A 17,164-nucleotide genomic window follows, 5' to 3' on the forward strand; every position below is an offset into this window, starting at 1 on the left:
GGATATGGGATTTCAGGCAATAGCTGACTCCTGATTCACTGGAAGACAATTGGAGCTAGGAAAAGAAAACAAAACAAAAAACCCACCAGGACTGATGGACTAAGTTTTTTTAAACCTTTAATTCTGCTTTGGCCCCTACACAGGAAGTCAGAACCAATATTAACAAAGAATAGAAGAAACATAAAAATTTTAAAGCTGCTTTTTAAGGAGTAGGGATGGTTGGCAGAGGGTGAGTTTTACCCAAAGCTGAAAAAAATAAAAGGCCGATTAAAAGGGACCCAGTAGAATAGTGCTAGGTTCCCTATGGAAGGTTTGACTCACAAATCGAAGGAGCGCTGAGATTTTGTTCAGATTTCCCCTGTTTAAGCAACCCTGTAAATTCTGTTTGACCTCAGAATGAAGCAGTCCCATGACAGAGACGTTCAGAGGTAGAAACACCTTTAGAAAAGGCCGAGAGCTTGCAATGCCTTTTGGAGAACTGCTTTCTTCCAGTGAGCAGTAGACAGGTAGAGCAGAATTGCACTGACAATAGAAATTTTGCCGCAATAGAAATTTTGAGCGCTATCTGAGGATTTTGATTGTATCTTCTCCCCGACAGGCACAGCATGACCGAAAAATCCCAAACAGGAGAAATGCAAGTTCTTTGCTTGGCACTTGGCTAACCTAACATTTGGCTTCAGCTTATTATCAAGTCTCCTTCTCACTTTGGGGCCCTAAATCCCAGAATTAGGTATTGTAGGACATTCAAACACACGAGAAACAGGATTTGCAGTGCTGGAGCAACAAGCATCACTTATGATTAAAAATTTACTCATGCAATCCTCCAAGTTTGATGTGCCTGCCTTGAATGATTTTCCTTCTCATTTTAGGAGGAACCTAGATTAAGAGAGATGTGACATTTTTATAGGCGAGAATCAGCCTCTACCAGGAAAATCTAAACTAAGCACATGGCTACCTGCCCTTTCCCTTGCTTCTTTGAAAGAACAGGGATTTATTCTCATTATGGGGCTAGAAAGAGTGCTCGGTCTGCTTTGCAACGTCATGTTTGCAACATTGGCAGAGACGCAAAATACTCACTGCAATGGACACCGGAAACGGAAGACACGTTCCTGCAGTTTGAAGGTTAAACCGTATTCGTTCAGAAAACCCGAAAATTGATACACTGCAATTTAACGTGCGCTCAACATGTGTGCTCAGCAGCAACTGAAATGAAATATCTTAAATATTATCAAACGCTACATCATTAAATACAAATTAGATGGAAACAGGGGAAAGCTAAAAATTGACTAGGAGTTCAGCTACTCCAACTGGCTAATATGTCCATTTTTCACCTGAAGCCCTCTCCAATACGGCTTTGCTATTAAGCCAAACCTAAAGCAAGGTAATCAATTCCAACTAAAAAGCACTTATCCCGGAACGGCTGCGCGCCCGGCACTTCAAGCCCCTGGCCGGCTGCCAAGGCCCAGACAACAGCTATCAATGTTTCTGCCCGTCACCGGAGCGCAAGGGGCCATGCATAATTGACTAGAAGATGGGCTAAAACTGTGCCCAATCAGCGTGTGATCAAAACCGCGTGCAATACGCGGCGCCACTTGATTACGCCGAGGCACGTCCTTTCGCTCTCCTCCTGAAATCTCTTCAAGGTCCAGAGTACTGTAATAAGATCATTACTGTCAAGCGGTACGAATCGCAGGCAATGAGTCTTGGGATAGGAAGTCATACTTCACAAGCTCCTCTGGTCTCTTCCCCCCCCCCCTTTTTTTTCCTCCCCCTCCTCTTTTTTTTTTTTTTTTTTTTTTTTTTTTTTTTTTTTTTTTTTTTTTTTTTATTTTACTGCATGTTGAGGCAGCAAGGCGACGAGGTGACAGATAATGATCACATCACGGTGTGGCAACTAGAAAGGCACTTTTAAGAAAGAGCACAGAGAAATCAGCTTAAGAGAAACTCAAACATTTTTTCTTTCCTCCCCCCTCTTTCTCCCCCCACCCTGCAAAAATTAAATAGAATTAAACTGTGCAGTGTTCCCTTTTCACGAACTGTGATTTAATGTCATCGAATTTAATCATTTGACAGATTTCCATATTATACCAAAGCCTATTACTTCACAGACAAATGGCCAATTTTCTCCATCTCACACTCACAAAAGAAACCTTTATTAATTTTTCTTTTTTTCTTTTTTTTTTTCCAGGGGGCAGAGGAGAGAAGGGAGATGTCAATGACAAGGCCTTTTTTTCCTTTTTTTTCTTAAAAAAAAAAAAAACTATATACACTACATACAATGCATAACATCTATGACAAGTAACCTGTATCTATGAAGAGCAAGGTGGAGGGCTTGAAAACAGTAGATCTAAAACAAACATGCAGCAAGCCAATCACTAAAATCTCACGCGCAGCACTTGCATCTGTGGTAGAGACTTCAGAGAAAAAAAGATACATTTCCTCCCCAAATTTGACAGCCAATTTAAGGTGTAATTTGATTAAAACTTGGGACAGCAGTACAGCTTGGAAATGACTGACTGCTCAGGAGCTTGAAATAAAAGATGTCTACGTTGCTGCTCGGGGCTGTCTTGTAAATGCCTCCCTGACATCAATGCCGCAGAGCATCAAAACTGGAATTGCTCCAGCACCGCAGTTTTCAAATGGATAGGCTGGTATGACTGGACGAGAACCCAGCACTTACAGGGGAAGCGAGAGTCAGCACAGTTAAAAGCAACCCTTTCCCCAGTCACTTTTGCCTTTTTTTGTCTGTATTTGCAATAAATAGAATGAACTGCCCTTGGTACGGCAAATGATAACGCAACATGTTCTGTCCCAGAGGATTAACGCATGCAAACATTTATCAAAATGCAACTCAAACTCAAGAACCAAATTATAGATACATCTCTGAACAGAAACATGAGACGAAAAATCAGAGCAACAGTGGAACAGCAAATCTTGTATCATGGCTCTCACCATCCTTCACCATCAAAACCTCCACCCTCTTATAGGAGTTTGCCATGCTTCCAAATGTGTACTGTTCAAGGGCAACTCCTCAGGGCAAGGGGAGAATTTCAAGCTCTACCTTTTACTTCATGTTGTTCTCTACTAAAACATCTCCATCAGTATGCAAGAACCAGAGGTGCACAGCGCTCGTCAACATACAAATTTACTTGTTGTCCAGAGAAGGTTGAAGCATTAAGTTCAGCTCACTCTGACCTACCCTTCAAAAACCACTACATGAAGTGTTCTACACTGCGTATTCAACAACGTCATAACATTATTTAGATGCAGAGTCACCTTCTTCAGTTTCAGCTTGGGCTTGCTTTACCTTGGTTTGACATCAGTACTTTGACAAAGAACCCAAATGAGAAGTCAAGGAGGGTTTTGTTCTGAAAATTGTTATTGAATCCTAAAGTGTAAGAGAAAGCCACAAAAAATCCCACTCATCATAAAAGAAAGGAGGAGGAAGCATGTAGCTGCCATTGTCAAGAGTCTATCTGTGTGCAGTAAAACTATCAAGTCCCCCAAACCTGGAATGCCTATGAGAAAGGTACAGATAAAGCGTCAGACTGACAACGCCGAGTAAACTGCGTGTACACGGACCTGGAAACATCATCTTCGCTCTGACATCCCTGCAAGTATTAGGTACACCTAATCCACAACGTGTGTCAAATGAGACTTGCTGCTTCTGTCTTGCTAGATGATGTGCCTGGAACACCTTTATTTAGAGGACAGACCGACCTGTGCATTCAGGAAAGGCTGTCGCTTAGTTTCATTCAGATTTAAAGGCCAGCGTGGCTTCATTGCCCACTGAGGTTCTTCATACCTGGAGCCAAGAGGCTGAAAGCACAAGGCATATTTTGGGACGGTTTACACTCAGACTTGCTCTTAACCTAAGAATGCATGAGTAGCAACAGAGGTTCTTCAGGACTTACCCATAATTGACTAAAATGTAGAGTTCTGCAACAGACAAGTGACTAACTTGTTAATTCTAGACTCTGTTCTGCGTGCACCTCTTGATTATGAGCTCTTTTTAGCATAATGCCAAAGTGCATGTTTTATAAATTCAGGGCTAGATCAGACCTATTGACACATTCCCCCTTGAATTCCAGGCTTGAGATAGACGTGGGAAACCTCCACAATCAAGACATTGTCATTAGTCTCGCTTTATACATTATGAATAAAAAAGCAAGCCTGTAATCAACTGGCATCCAATCAACCCTCCCCTCAAAGCTGCCCTGTGCCGTCTAAGGCAAACAGCAATTTAACAAAGCAGGCTGTAGAGATGCAGATTGTATGAACAGCCACAACAGGTCAGAGTAAGAGGTCCATCTAGGCTGTTACGCTTTCATCAGCGACTAGTAGGAGACGCCTGTGGAAAAGCAGAAGAGCAACAGATACAGCTGTGTGTGCCCTCGTACCTCTCCTAGCACAGTCCTTGGTTTGGGGACCTCCTGAGCAAGAGATTGTGTTCTTGATTTTAACATCCCTTCATGGGTTTTAATTCTTCACTTTTGTCTAACCAGTAAAATTAGTGCTTTAGCTGCTTAAGGTCTCGTGAAAGGAATTACTTAGGGCTAATTCTTTAAAAGTAGTTTCTCCCCAATATATCTGTTTCTCAATTCCAGTTAGCTGATGAGGCAAAACACAAAAGACAAAACTGAAGATAAGGCATCATTCACCAATTGGTTCTAGAATAGCTCCCTTTCACACCAAAACACCTTGTTCATCTAAACTGCAACACCTTGACTTCACTGAGACTGCAGTTATGCTGTGAAAAGAAGAATTACATTGTATTTAACAGAAGGAACTTGGTGAAAGCTTCTGGGGAGATAAGAACATGCAAAGGAAAAACCATCCTGACAGCATACATAAACCTTCTCCATGTGTAAAGCTTCCATACTTGTGAAACTCTCACCAGATACGCATGGAAGCAACTTCTCTAGGCAATATCAATACCTTAAAAATATGTCTTGGCATCCTGTAAACATCATCTTGTGAACATCAGGCACTCTCTTCCTCATGAGGGTTCCTGTCTCAGTCTGATGCAATAGTTCTAAGGACTTTGATTACTTGGAAGCAGTAAAGCTCTACAGTGCAACATGTTTTCATTTAATTACAAGGCTACTTAGAACTTTTTTCCTTTTCCAAAGAGACCAGGCCAAATCACAGCACAGCAATTGCACAGAGGATACCCAGCGTACATTCCTGTAGTTAAAACATGGCACAGTTCTTCGAGCACTAAGAGCGGGACCATTTTTCAGACAGATGCAAGAAAAAAATAAGCATAATCTTTTTCTAGACATGTGTGTACAGACACCACCTGGGACTCATCCTTTCCCAAATCCTCTTTTCTGTTGACCACCACTGCGACACGTCTCCTTCCAACCAGGCAGGCGGAACGTGCAGCCTCTGCTGACCCTGAGTTAACAGTAGTTTTAAAGAGAAGAAGGAATCTTTCAACTTGTTTAGCCTGCAATGAAGTAGGTTAAAACAATAGATGAGCTTCACCTCCCTTGTCTTTCACTCCTCAGCATCAACATAAATGTCTTTCAACAGCAAACCTTTCATGTCAGATAGGCTGTGACAACTAAGGCTGAAGGTTTCCCAACAAGTGACCTTTATGCCTTGGTTGAAAGGAAGTCTCTGAAGATTCGGTCTAGATTTTATTAATTTCTGCCCTCCTGTTTCTCAGGTGTACGGCAATCATCCAATATTGCATCTCCTATGTGGCAGCGAATGAATTTGCTGATGATCAGTGAAATTACAATGAAAGAATGATCTGACACTGAACAGGTGCAACCTCTGAGATGCTGCAGTACACTTAATTGAAAACAAGCCTTTAGCATTATAGACGATAAATATGGTCAAATCCTGTTGTCATTGTTTAAGTTCCTATGCAAACAGAGAAGGAAAATGCAGTTAGATTTTTTTGCTCTTAAATTTTTGTTTCTTTCTTTTTTTTTTTTTTAATGCCAACCGAAATTTGTTTTTTTGTTTTAAGAAGCAATCGCCGCAAAGTAGTTTCAGCACAGAACTGCAGGATCAGAAAAGGTCTAGGACTGTTCCAAAACAATCCACAGAACAAGCAAGCAAACATGTATCAAACCACACTTAAGCTAGCTTACTAAACTCTAGATGTAGTGAGGTTTAGCAAAGTAGCATCTGGTCTTTTGTGTGCAGTATAAAACTCAGCAAAATGCTACTTGCTGAAATTTTGGAAGTATACTTCATGCATAAGAATATACAAATGACACTAAGAACAGTAAGTGGTTCATGAACAGAATTCTGGGGTATCCCTACATGAATTACAAAGCTATTTAAATTTCCTAGCTATGTGCTTATAAAGCAAACCCTTCCAGCTCCAAATAACTGTTTTCAGTTATTTTATTATTCAGCCTGGCAGTCAAACCACTATTTTTGTATCAATCTCATTTGAAATACTGCAGAACAGCCTTATTTTTGAGAACTGGGGAACATTTGCTTTCTAGCACTTAAGAGTCCAGAAATAGAAACAAGTACTGCTCTCCCCAAAATGTCCACCCAAGATGCACATAAATACAAGGTAACAGCACTGGAACACCCTCTGCTTGTACAGACGTAGTCCTGCTCTTTTTGAGAGGGGCAGTGGTCATTAAGACATCACTCACCATTTTAAGGAGCATATAATTACAAAAACAACTTGTGCACGAAAACAGCTAAGGAAAAACTGGTTTCCCCTATTGATTTTTTCCCAGGCTTAACTTTGGGTTATTGTTTTTAACACACACTAAGGAGCCCACTCCAACTGACTGCTGCAGTGTTCTGGCTAAGCATGCAGATGTGTGCTGGGAGGGCCTGTGTGCTCGTCACGGAGCGAGATGAACTCACTAGGCTGCTACCAAGTCTTTGAATTGTAAACTATTTTATTTAGAAAGTCTAAATAAGCTGTGAGAAGACTACAGATAGGGAAGGTTTCTCATCCCTACACCAAAAATTCTCCTGTGGCCTAATGCCATACGGTACTCCCAGGCTTTATTTCATTTGTACCTGATTCACCCATCTCAATATTTCTATTAAAAAAAAAAAAAAGCTGTCTTACCAAAATAAACAATACTTTTCCAAGAATGCCACCATATCTGTTCCTATTACACAGCAGGTTGCAATTACTGATACGCAATTTAAAGAAACTAGATGAAATAAATAGCATGAAAAGATTACAAGGAATAACTCAGTGGAGTCCCCATGTGTGGACAATGTTTATTTGCCTGTACAACCTCAGTACTGTAATTACCCTGTGAAAAAACAGGAAGAGCTTTTAGTTGAGAAAGTTTTGGTGACAACTTAGCTCTATGCATTACTTCAAGCAACATAGCCCATACAAGACCTTGGCATCTAACAGATTAGACTGCAAAGGTTACAGATTCTATAATAGGTGAGTAGCGTTGCCCTTGTGCAACTGCAGGTCAAGATATTATATTTCACATCTTCCTTCTAGAGAAAAAAATGCTGTGACTTTTTGTGCTGAAAAGGTGTCTGAACATGCTGTCCTCTGACAATGTCAGGAGGTTTCTTCCATATCATAAAGAGCCACAGAACAGCATCAAGAATATAGACCTTCACAACAAAGCTCGATTCAGCCTACTACAAACAAAAATAAGTATTAGCATTAGCAATGCCCTTCCGTCAAATGAAGGATCTGTCTCACCAATATTACAGCTTATTGCTTTCACCTCACTCTTTTCATCTGTTTCATGGGAGAAGTTTCAAGAGTTTTTTTTCCCACTAAATTCCTAAAATTCCCAAAGCTCTTAGTACATAGTTAGATGGTTGCTTTTTTTGTTGTTTTTGGTGGCTTTTTTTTTTTTTTTTTTTTTTTTTTTTAATCATATAGGCCAGAGCACACTTACTAGAACTTTGCACCAAAGGAAAACATGTTAAAATGGTCAAGGCCAAGTCTATGCACCATGCTCTGTACAGAGGCAAGCCCAATTATATCATTTCAACATGTGATACCAGTATGAGGTGATGGGAAAACTTCAGGGATTAGACCAAGGAAAGCTTAGGGTGAGAAGCTGCAGGCAAAACATACTGATTTTTTTTTTCACACATCCCATACTGCAATAGCTTCCCTATTGCTTTCAATGTACACAAAATGTTTTTTTGTAATTCGTATAATAGCTAGAAAAAGACCAATGCTAAGGACTGTATTCCCCTATTTCCCACTTCTTTGCTTTGCCATTTGGGTTTAGGAGGGAGTGAAAGGGACCAAGAAGTCCTGTGAGTACACTGGCACTTTCCTTGACTTTTTAATGACACTATTATCCCACCCTGCTGGACTCAAGTGCCCACTCAACTGGGAAACAGGATGAAAGCAGTGAAATTTTTGCTTATTGTTGAGAGTACAGAAGAGAAGTCAAGACTAAAGCCTGTTTTTCACCCACAAGAAAACAAATATACTTATTTCCAAAGGCCAGGCATTTCAAACTTAACTCTATCTCATCTTTAATGCTTCCTGAGATCCAAAACAAAAGAATGATTTCAGTGACATTGAAGATGCTTGTGGAAAATGTAAGCTTTAAAAATACATACTTTTGTTCACTCTGGGGGGGGGGAAGGCAATTTATCAATAAACTGGGATTCATTCTAAACTACAAGCTGGAAAGTACACAACTAGAGTTGGGGACTAGACTGCAAAGATCGAAAAAGCACAGGAAAAGGCAATCACTTCCACAAGAAGCAGAGAACAAAATATCTTTGCGTTAAGAACACACACACACACCCCCCAAAAAAAGAAAGAAAAAAGAAAAAGAAAAAAAAAACCATAAAAGTATCCTCGTCCTTCAAAAGCTCTTTAGAAACCAGCAATAAAGAAGAGCGCGGACCACGGCTTTGCAGACAAAACAGAGTTTGGAAAGCTCCCTTGAGCCGCTAATCATGTTTATCACTCTGCTGTTGAGCTGTCTTTCTCAGGATACATCTGCGCGACTAGGAATGGGGAGCTGGGGTTGCTTTGCTGCAAGCTGGCTTGCACCGTGCCGATGGTGAAGGAACAGATCACCCCATCTGCCTGGATGTAGCCAGAGAGACCCTAAAAGCAATGGCAACTTTGGCCTCGTTCGTCAGAGCTCTCCATCAAGGGAACGCTTGCAAGGCGCCCATGATCGAGGCTCGATGCTGAGGGAAAGATGGCCATTATCTTGCGCTTTCTTAAAATCTCAGCGATGGCTTGAAGGCAGGCAGGTCCGAGCTGCCACAGCCATGAAGATTTAGAAAACAATTCCCCTCTAAGAAGAGTAAGAAAAATAACCAGTGGGAAGGACCTCTCTGTGAAGAGTATTTACAGGAAGGCTTTTAATTTTTCCACTTGTTTTCAAGCTGAAAAACCTGTCCATTGTCACTGGCAGTTCCTCCAAGCGCGGTAGCACAAGGGCACTAAAACAGCCAGGCTCTGAGCAGCTATTCCTCTTTGAAACGCTGCACTGTAAAATCCTGCTCCGAGCAAGTTTTGATAGCATGGTGGGAAAAGCACTGCTGGTTGCTGGCACCTTGCCTAATGTACGAATTCCTGCTGTTAGCCTCAAAAACACTGAGAGATTTTTTTTTCAGTGATGAGTTCTGTACAGATAGGAACCAAAAAACTTCTCCCTGAGTTTCATTGCACTTGGAGAAGTTTCAACAAAATCTGGCTTTCCGTAACAGCAATTGCATTTTAATTTTCATCCAACTAGAGCATCATTGCCACATGGAAAACAAGAAAAAACGAAGTAAGATGAAAGACATGCAATGCCAGAGAGAGAAAGAGCTGTGAATGTACAGATAGCGGGGAGAAACAAGGATCAGTGTGACCTTTATCGAAGGCCATAAAAGACATGAGCATCAGTGCTTGGAATTAGTGACTACCATCACTCTGGGCTCACTACTGTCCATCGCTGTGGTATCTGAACACTTGGGCAGAGGTCAGCGATCAAAGCAGGCACATACAAGGAGAGATAAGACTGAAAAGTGCAGTAGGAATGCTAAAGAATTTGACCAGATTTAAACCTCAGAAAACATCTAAACTTTGCTATAGACAAAAATATAAGAACTCTGAATTTCTAATTGAAAGCTGACACTTGAAATGTACCTGGACCCAAGGGGAGGCAACTTCAAATTTAGAATTACTGAAATGATTCAAGTGATCCACTGTAACTTCCCGAAAATACCTACTCTGGAGAATCTTCCTATTCGCAGCAAGCTCAAGATTCCCAGAAGAAAGGAAGATATCATTGCCCCACAATTCAGCCTTCTGTATCTCATTTTCCCCAAGCCACTTGCAGCATCTCAAATAGTTGATCAAAGTTGCTAGGGCTAAGCAAGCATCTCTCAGAACATCTAACCTTTTACTATGCAACCTACATTTGCAGTCTGCAAAACTACAGTAATCCAGACAAACACTTTTAGCTATAAGGCTTTACATCTATACCTACTGCAAGTATGTAAAAAGAGAAAGAGGAGATAAATAAATAAATAAATAAAAATAAAAAAGGAATCTTATTTAGGCCACTGGACAGATTTCTAAAATAGCTTTGGAAGATAGGGTAGTCGGTCTTTTTCTGAGAACTGAAAGCTATTTTAAATGAAGACACACTTGAAAATGCTACATCCTACAACTCTGGGAAAAAAATGGAACAACCTGAAGCATCTCAGACACACTGGCCACTAATAGCAGACTGGCTTGTGTCAATGGCTGTCCCAGGACTTAAGTAATTCCCATTAACGAGCATCACAGCAAGCTCAGAGAGGTAGACAGTACCGGTCTGGGGAACCACAAGGTCCACCAAACACAGCTTTGGGCTACATCAACCTGAACACTAGAAAATAAAGGCAAATGGAGGCAACATCCGTGCTAAAATTGGAAAAAAGCAGTCCCCCATCCCTTTGACAGCCTTCACAAAAAGAACTTAATGGGAATCTACCATCACTAGCACCTTCTCTCATGCAACTGCGAGCCCCAAATCAGAAAAGGATGCCTATCTCAACACACAGAAGAGGCAGATCAATCGAAGAAAGCTAACGTAGGGATACGAAGATTGAATGCAGACATCTGCGCTCTCTCTGGTACTTTTAAGGTCCCCTGTGAAGACTTTTGCTGCATCACTTGGTGCTGTTTGCCATTCATTTCTTGCCCTTCGGAAAGCAGCTTTTATTTAATTTACAAGAAGGAGGATAGTTGTGGAAAGTTACTGCACAAGGCTTTCAACCTAGCATGTTAAGAAGCTGGCAGGATCACGTAAGGAGTAGAGCAAGAGAGGGCGAGGAGGAGGAAGGAGCCGCGTGCCCCCCTCTTCTGTCAGAATAGGGATTTCAGAGGCAAGACGCACAACAACTGCAAATCGCTGGGTGCTTGCTGTGGTTCAAAAGTCTGTGCTTGCAGACCAGGACCACACAGGCTCTAACTCCAGCGACTTGTGAAAATAATCTCACCAGGCAAAAGAAAACATACATGCATTAACTACTTAGAAAGAGATTTTTCAAAGCCTGTTAATATCCAGCTGGTCTCGATTCATACTGACTTCAACAAAATAGTCTTTGGGCCAATGGTGAGTGTGGTGAAAAATCCCTTCTGTAACTTGCCGTTGAGGTATGAAAATAAGAGGTGTAAAGGGGATTGGGGGGGAAAAAAGAAATTAAAAATGAAAGGTTAAAATAGAACTTGGCTGCAGGCCATAAACTAGAGGGAACTAACAGTAAAGATAGCTAAATGACTGGAAAGAGAACACAACAGGAGCTATTATGAAAAAAAGCTATTTTTTTTAAGGATTTGTATAGATAGCTGAGGAAATAAATTCCATACGCGATAGAAGTGCAATTGAGAAATTAAATAAATGGAAAATAAGGATGACTAAGTAGTAGTTAACATGCCCCTTCTCAGTTGTATACTATTATCACATCTATTTTTAATGTCTCTTCAGCTGCCTGCAATTGTCATCCTTTTTTTCAGAACTCGTTCCAGTGCTCTTTGATACTGAATTAGCTGTTTTTACTCGCCAATGCTTACAACCACATCTTTTTCTTACTTAACACTCCCCTTTTCCAACAACGTTATTCCATTGTCTCCTTTTTTCATCTTTCCTTATATATTGACTCCCCAGTTTCTGAGCTTCCAACTACCCTTGTATATCTTTTTTTCTGGATCTCTTTTGGTTGAATCATAGCATGTTTCTATTCTTCTTTTCTAAAGATACAAGCATGTTTTATATCATATCTGGCGACTGTATACATTGTTACCCCTTCAGAAGGGCATTGAACAGCTATAGCAGTGTTCGTGTTGGAAATAGTAAGCTAAACTAAGGGAAAAAAAGAAGTTCTTTCTGGCTTTTGCTTTCTGGCTCTTAAAAAGGAACCCAAACATTTAAACTCTCCCCTTTTCTTTTTATCCTCAGATAACACCACCTGTCCATGAGCAGCTGAATATTCAAGCTATAACAGGCATCAGAGCATTAATGATTCTAGAGCACAGAATGAGTCTAAGCAGAAGAGAGAACACAAGATTTAACAATACTGAGAAAAAATACAAATTCTAGCATGATGTACTGACTCAGTGGACCTGGACTATTTTTCTTTTTAAACTTTCAAGTATGCCTGTACCTTACCTTTACTACTAATGATGCTCCCTATTAGCTTGGGGACACTTCTAAAAGAAAAATTTTGTTTCAAAATGTTTAAGAAGTCACAGTCATGTGATGCCACAGGTCACTCAGCTGTATCATTAGGAGATCAGAGGCTTTAATTCCTCTACACTTCAATACAATTTTGTTTACCTTTTCTGTACAAAGCCAACGACATAGCTGAGCTGTACTCAAAAACGCTTTTTGGAACAAGGACAAAGTATTTTCAGAATTCAGACTTCCTCCATAAAGCAAGCTTACCTTCAGCTGTGCCCGAGACACCATCAGCTTTGAAATTACTAGTGCTCTTCTTCCTGCGATGTTTCTTTCTGTTGGCATGAGGCGAAGGAGGTGGATCGAGTTTGGGGCTGGTTGTACTGGATATGCTCGGGCTCGAACACACAGAATCTCCTAACCCGGTATCTGCAGTACGGAGAGAGGTCAAGGAGGAAAAAAAAGTAAGAAAAAATAAAATTAGTGCATAATTTAAATTAATGATTGCTAGAGGCTTGGTGAAACCAACAAGATAGTATCTTTTATTGTCCGCTAGCAAATAACCTTTGAGCTCACTGGCTTCCATCGGCTACAGTAAAACCTCCTAAAAACATCCATTGCTTGGCTCAAGTTCTGATTCAAGTCCTATCAAATCGACAGGACTCTTTGCACCAGTTTTAGAAGCAGGCCAACCAGAACTGACAAAAAACAACAGGAAATCACTTCACTGCTTCCAGTCGCTCCTTCTTACATAGACCTCACCGATCCTCAAATTAACTCATGCAGCACTAGGACATTTTAACACATAATGGAACAGAGCCACCATAATGTCCGCTGGGCGCTTAGCTTAGCTAATACTAGAGACAACAGCACACACTAAAACAGGTGGTAATTGCCGTAAAGGTGGGAAAACAATTTTCTTTTTCATGTTTATAGTTCAGGCATGCCCGATACAACTAATACTGTATGTGAGGATGGGTCACTTAGTGTATGCAGCCAGTGAAAAATACATAGTTTCCCATCACATTAGCAACAGTAGCACAACATGTAACATTTTTAAGAACTAGTAATAGAGTAATTTTTATACAGAGCTCTCAGACACATCAAAATTTGGGGTAATATGATGCCCCTCTTGCTCTCTTTAGTAGAGATCCACATCACAGTCCATTCTGTGCTGATAAAGTGCAAATGGAAAGAAGTTCTAAAAAAGTAGATTAGCTAATGCACAACAGAACTATGATTGTCAGCATCCTCTAAGCGCTCAAATCACCACCTCCAAACCACCCCATAAATCTTAAGAACCACAATAAAAATGTGAATTTTTTGCAAGAATCTTATTTTCAATCTGCTTTTCTCTCTCAAAGGAAGATGTACCTGTCTGCAAAGCGTGGTTGTGCTGCAAGCTATTGGTGAGGGACAACTTATGCAGCTGAATACCTGGCAATAAAGACCAAATCAAACTCTATACACAAACTTTACACCAAAGATTTTGGTTCTTTTCTCTGGGTCCACTGTTTCAAACTCAGTAACAAAGGACTGAACCACAAAGGGAAGCATGAGGACATATTTACTGCCTATCTATATAAGAGATCTAAGTACTTGCACCAGACATAATCAAAGCAGTTATCCTGCAAAGGGTTTTGTCCCTCCAGACGAAGGCGAACACGAATCCTATTCAGCAGCCACACTACTATTCAACTATCCTTGGGCAGAAGGGACATTGCTATCTTTCGCTCCCTGACTCTAAAAAAAAAAAAAAAGAGAAGAGGAGAAGATGCAGAAGAGGATGACAGCAATACAGAGGTATGACCAAGAATGCAAGCTGCTTACTGTTTGGCCTGAATAATGTTCTCCAGTTTGTGACTCAGGACTGTGCTTCCTACATGAATAAGAAGAAAAAAATGCTTTGGAGCAAAGAAAAGAAAATTCTCCTAGTAAGAGAAGCCAGCTGCAGAGTCCGGTACTACAGTAAGGTGTCTGCTAAGGTGCTAAGGGCACTAAGCTTTGCAATGGGCGCCGTAGTTAAGATGTGGGGCACCAAATGCTTCTCACTGATTTCCATTTCCTTGCAAAACCAAAAAAAACACACCAGCACATCACAATTCATAAATACACCGGACAAATCCCAGAGAGGACACTGGTCAGGAAGGCTTGTTCACATACAGCATGATTTTGCTAAATGCTTCATTCTTCCCCCACAAGGAGGAGAGAAACATGGTGCATGGACCAACCTCTATTCTCAGCTTACGGAAGAATTATCCTGTTTTACTTACGGGGTGAAAAAAACAAAACAAAAAACAAGAAGCACCAACTCTACCACCGCTCGTGCCTTTCAAAAGGGCTTTTCCAAATGCCTGACAGCGAGAGAGGCACGTCTAAGTCTGCAAGCACTCCCCATTATGAGACCGAAGTATGAGCGCCGCGTCGATGGAAACACAGATCTCAGTCACGATGCACCAAACAGCACCTGCAAAATGTTGATGAAACCACAGCGACACAACCATGGTTTTCAGAAGACTCATACAAGCTTTTTGTAAGCTCAGATCCCTCAAAAAAACAGAATCTTTTTAATAACCACTTTGCTTACAGCTGTAACCTTTCCCGATAAAGTGGAAAAGAACGCTCTTGAGAAGCCTCTCTTGTCAGAAATACTACCGTAAATCTGTGTAATTCCTTCGGCTCAGTCCAGTTCCTGGACTCTAAATTACGCAAACGAGATCTGTTTACGAGCGCTAAAAACCAAGGCGATTTCTCAGCGTAAGGTTCACCTGCTCCTGCTTGGAGACCCAAAGACTCAACCTGCTACGGTAAATCCTCCCAATCCGCAGCCCTTTGCAGGCGATAGCCTGCCGTCCTTGGGTCAAATTGCTCTGAAGCAAGGAGCTGGAGGTATTCGGTATTCCCTCCCCTGTGGCCAAGAAAAGCAACACGAGGCCCTGCTAAACGGATGCCTCGCTTACGCCGTTAGCGTATTAATGCCCTATATCCCCCTCTCCGAGACCACCCTTTGAAGATGGAAGTTATTTAACGTTCTCCCGGTTTAAAATATGAGCAATCAAAACGCGCGAGGCTTACACGCCGTGCTTTCCCATCCCCGACTACTTCTCTTGCCTGACAAGGTATTCTTCAAATTGAAAAGAGGGCTCCTGAAAGCCCGGCTTCGGCAAACTGTAAATGAGTTCAGGCTTCAGCCCACTGAATGCAATTTCCTCCTCCTGACTGAATACAAATAATGCATTTTATTTTGTATCAATTACCACGCGGGAGAACAGACGACCACTGCCGACGCTATTAAATATAAAGGGAGTTGAGAATGGGGGGGGAGATGGAAAAGAAAAAGGCAGGCCAAATTAAAAAAAAGCAAGCGCCTCATTACTCCACATCTAAACCAGCTTTGACAGAGGCACTGGAAGCCATAAGACGCGTTTCACTGGCCTGCGATGGGCTGTTTTGCAGCCATCCCGCGCGCTCAATGTCAGCCATTAGTTCTTCCCAATCGGGCATCAACGTTCAACGCACACCCAAAAAAATATATAATGCTGGTAATAATAATAACAATCTGCAGCCTCTCCGAGCTTCAATACTTGAAGTATGAGTCAAAGCAGCAGTTTCACTTTTCACTCGGGGAGCTGACAAGCATGACTAGAGGGGGAATAAAATAACATTCAGTTCGCATAAATATCAAGCAGGCTGCTTGAGACTGATGGGCCAGGAATGTATTCTTAGCCATCATTCTGGCAGACAGGCCCAAGGACACTCATAACTTATTTTACAATCATTTAGTTTCAGCTCAAGTGGAAAACGTGACAACTTATCTCTGCTGACAAGATGCCATATCGAACCTTACAATTAACTCTCCCGCGATTATCTGCCCAGCCCATCATTAGCTTGGCGGTTTTTGATGGACGGCACGGGCAGCTCGCCTTGATGATGGTCATCATTTGCAGGGTGGATGTCTACATTATATAGCATTAAGGACAAAATTCGCTTCTTGCCTTAGAGCGAGGGAGCCGGTTATGCTGCCCGGTGCATCCGCCAGCCTGCAAGCGTGGTGCCACATTTGTAAACGACACGCGCGGCAACGCACCGCTGAGAGACTCCTCTCCTCTCGGCTAGGGGATGACTCTACCTGCCCTCTGAGAGCAAAGAGTTGTTCTTCCTCCCTTTCCTCGGGGCTCAGCAAAGGGGCCAACGCCGAGAGCTGATGCGAGGAGAGTCCTGGTAGCCTGACTGCCTACAAACTAGAAAGAGATGCAAGTCTCTGCATGTGGCATTAAGGAGGGCACCACAAATTGCACCCGTGTGTCTGGCTGCCTTCCCAGAGCAAGGGCAAAATGGGAGCTCCCAGTTCTGCAGGGTCGTGAAATACTAACAAGCTGATACCAGGGAAGAGAGACGCTCCTAAGCAAATGGGTATGACAAAGTGTAGGCTCTCATCCCTGAAAAAGTAGCAAAAGGGTCAATTCAGGGTCTATGTATGGGCAAGTTCATATCAATGCAAGCTATTTGGGCTCATTTTTAAATATGCAGCAGCTCACTGCATGCTCTGGAGCAACAAATTA

At 41.7% G+C, this 17,164-nt stretch overlaps 1 protein-coding gene across 5 annotated transcripts in view; it reads right to left on the reverse strand.

Moving 5' to 3' along the window:
• The window catches only part of AGAP1 (ArfGAP with GTPase domain, ankyrin repeat and PH domain 1), a 375,973-nt gene that overhangs the window by 75,523 nt on the left and 283,286 nt on the right, over window positions 1-17,164 (reverse strand). For all 5 annotated transcript variants that reach the window (XM_062578166.1, XM_062578164.1, XM_062578163.1 and 2 more), the window contains one exon: window positions 12,870-13,031. In XM_062578166.1, the coding sequence (XP_062434150.1) occupies window positions 12,870-13,031 (162 nt within the window). The remainder of the gene's footprint in view (window positions 1-12,869; window positions 13,032-17,164) is intronic.

Source organism: Rhea pennata, chromosome 6 (assembly GCF_028389875.1).
Source record: "Rhea pennata isolate bPtePen1 chromosome 6, bPtePen1.pri, whole genome shotgun sequence".
Taxonomy (NCBI): Eukaryota; Metazoa; Chordata; class Aves; order Rheiformes; family Rheidae; genus Rhea; species Rhea pennata.